Source organism: Nematolebias whitei, chromosome 24 (genome assembly GCF_014905685.2).
Source record: "Nematolebias whitei isolate Nwh7 chromosome 24, NemWhi1, whole genome shotgun sequence".
Classification (NCBI taxonomy): Eukaryota; Metazoa; Chordata; class Actinopteri; order Cyprinodontiformes; family Rivulidae; genus Nematolebias; species Nematolebias whitei.
The window spans coordinates 155,945-158,800 of record NC_056521.1 but is presented as its reverse complement, the minus strand read 5'-3'; the positions used below and the strand labels follow the sequence as shown (position 1 = coordinate 158,800).

Genomic DNA, 2,856 nt, shown 5'->3' with positions numbered 1-2,856 from the left:
TTTTACATGACTCTAGGATTTGTGACGCTCTTAGAATCCTCTTGAAGGTAAATATAAAATGTTAAACGGGTACTTTGTCCACTGAGTCTTTGGTCGTTGATAGATCAAAATTCCTGAAGACATTTAAAAATCTTTGCTTATGAAGCATCCTTCTTCGACACGTGGGCTAAAAGTAAACTTGCTTTTGTTCAGTTCAATGTCAGGCGATCCGTGTTCCTTCAGCAGGTGTTCATCAGAAGATCCCACTGGTCTCCTGTCGCCTTCCATGTTTTCACCCCTGCCTCTTCAGAGATGGTAGTACTTGGAAAGCCCAGAGGGGAAAGAAGCCAAAATCTGGATCCAAGAATACTGAACTTCTTTGAGCTTTCATTTGTTTGTTTGCCTTCTTGTTCTGTTCCGTGACTTTTCAACATCAAAAGAAGTCATTTTTGATGTGATCGACATGTTGGACCGAGCAGCAGATCTAAAGGAACAAAAAAAAGTTATGAGCTGTTTCTTGTTCCAGGATTACCCAATGAAATGCTCCAATTAGAGCTCTTAGATGTTTGTTTCAAACATTTACCTTAAGGAAGCCAGCAGTTTGTTGCTGTGTGTAGGTGTCGTAGGTGGACTTGAATCATTGGTCCTGCGGTCCTCCGAGCTGTGGAAAGAAGCAACACCACCATTAAACTGCGAACTGAAACCTTCCATTGGCTCAGGATATTAGGTCCTCAAAACACCGTACGACAACCCTAGAGCATCAGTCAGAAGGTGATTGCACTTGACTGAGTCTTCAAGTACTTATGAAGAGCTCAGGGGGCTTCTCACTATGTGATCTCTAGAGAGTAACCATTGCTGACTTTTCCCCTCTAAGACAATATGGTAAATGGACTGTACGTATACAGCGCCTTTTTATCTTATCAACATACTCTTAAGTGCTTTACAACCCAATCTGTGCCCTAATTTACCCATTCATACAGCACTCTACTATATCAGTACAAATGATAATCAGTGCCTTATCACATTCACACATCGATGGGACACTTACTGAAGGCAACGAGGGGTTCAGTGTCTTACATGTGGCTGCTGGTGGAACTGAATCCCCAACTCTCGCACTGGAGGACGATTGCTCTAACCACTCAGCCACAGCCACCCCAATAGTTCAGGATACACCAAAGTTTCCATGAAAATTCAAACAAAACATTTCAAGATGCCTTCTGAGTTAAAAGTCAGCATGACTTTAACAAAACTCTTTAAAGGACAATTCTAGAAATGGTAACAAATTCACATGGTCACAATACCCTAAAGACGCAACAAACACTCCCTTGAGTCAAAGCAGAAATGTAAGCATTCCACAAATAGCAGCACTGCTAATAAACATTTGTCATTTCTTTCAAGTCTTCCCTGAGAAGTGCAGGTGTGCCACTCCACCACCAGTGCTGCCCTCATCCTGCAGTCATTATCGCACTCTGCGATCATTTCTCCTCCTCTGACTCATCCTCATTGTCAACATATTTTTCACATGTATCATGCTAACCGAAAGGAGACACAGAAGATACTCTGATGTGATCTTACCCACATATGGGTATATGTAGGGTCGAGACTTTTATAGACGTTTACAGACGTTTATGCAGGGGAGGAAGATGGAAGAAGTCAGAATGAGACAGAAACTACAGCCACCTTTTATGACAGAAACCATGGCAGGTTATATCGGTAGGGTTGTTACATTTACATCGGTCGGCTGAGCGGCGGCGGCGAGACACAAGGCTTCCCAGGCCATAAGGGAGGAGGTTACTGTAAAACAAAAGGACAGTTTGAAACCTTTTGAACAGAAATTACAGTATAGTTCAATGCAACTGGAATAAGGATTAGGACCGAGGATGTCTTGTTAACCCTATCCTGATTCTGGAAACCTCACCTCGGAGTGTTGACCCAGATGATATCTAGGTGGCAGAAGTAAATACATTCTTTATCATCCCAGGTGTTACAGGAGCAGCGTTTGGTCCTGATGTGCTTTGGATGTGGCACCGGAACGGGTGCCTCTGTGTGGTCTGACAATGAAAGTCCACAACCTGGAAAACACAATGGAGATTACAAGAGGTCTTGTGTTGTGTGACTACATAGTGTGACTATCATACCGAGTCCAAGTTACCATTTTACCAAACGTGACAATAATATTGTGAATTTACTTTAAGTCAAACACTTGGTTCTTTCACGATGCAGTTATTTTAATATTCTTTAGTTTTTACTCAACAAAGATCTTTCATTAATGAACCTTTCACTCAAAATTCAGAAATGTTTAGGAAACCTGACTAAATCTGAAGAGTTGTGTTCTTAAAATAGACTTTAAAGACACTCACCTTCTTGCAGAACCATGCAGCTGATGAATAAATGGAGTATCTTGGACATTGTTGCAGTTCGTTGGTCTGGATGGGCAGCAGCAGCAGCAGTCAGTCACTCAGGAGTCAACAGATACTCGTTCTCAATGCTGGAGAGCAGCAACAGGTGCTTTGTGTTCATTTCAGCCAGAAGCGTCTGCTTATATCCCGCTCGCCACTCCCACCCCCATGGACTTGACTGTTGTTACACAAGACACACAGACTCCACCTGCCTCCACGCTCCCTCCACCTTCCTCACTAGAATGACACATAACATTCCAGCAGCGACCTTATTACTGTCAGAGCCCCCACAGGCAGCTGGGTGGAGGCCAGGGTGAATGATTTTTCCAGTCTTCCACTGAAGTTAAGATCTGAAGACTGAAAAGCTTTGCTGCTGCAGTCTGGATGCATGGTCAGGACTGAAATCCTCTCTGGACAAAAGGTTGAACTGAATGCAATGACATGAGTTATTTCATGTGAACAGACAGAGATTCAAACG

General features: G+C 43.0%; 1 protein-coding gene across 1 annotated transcript; it reads right to left on the bottom strand.

The window, feature by feature from the left end:
- Nucleotides 1-218: 218 nt before the first annotated feature.
- Nucleotides 219-2,388, bottom strand: LOC119429176 (endothelin-2-like). The gene is made up of 6 exons (XM_037696855.1): nucleotides 2,340-2,388; nucleotides 1,898-2,051; nucleotides 1,660-1,773; nucleotides 563-640; nucleotides 383-463; nucleotides 219-300 (listed from the first exon to the last, which is right to left on the bottom strand). Exons 1-6 carry the CDS (start codon nucleotides 2,386-2,388, stop codon nucleotides 219-221), a joined length of 558 nt encoding a protein of 185 aa, XP_037552783.1.
- Between the last annotated feature and the right edge of the window lie 468 nt (nucleotides 2,389-2,856).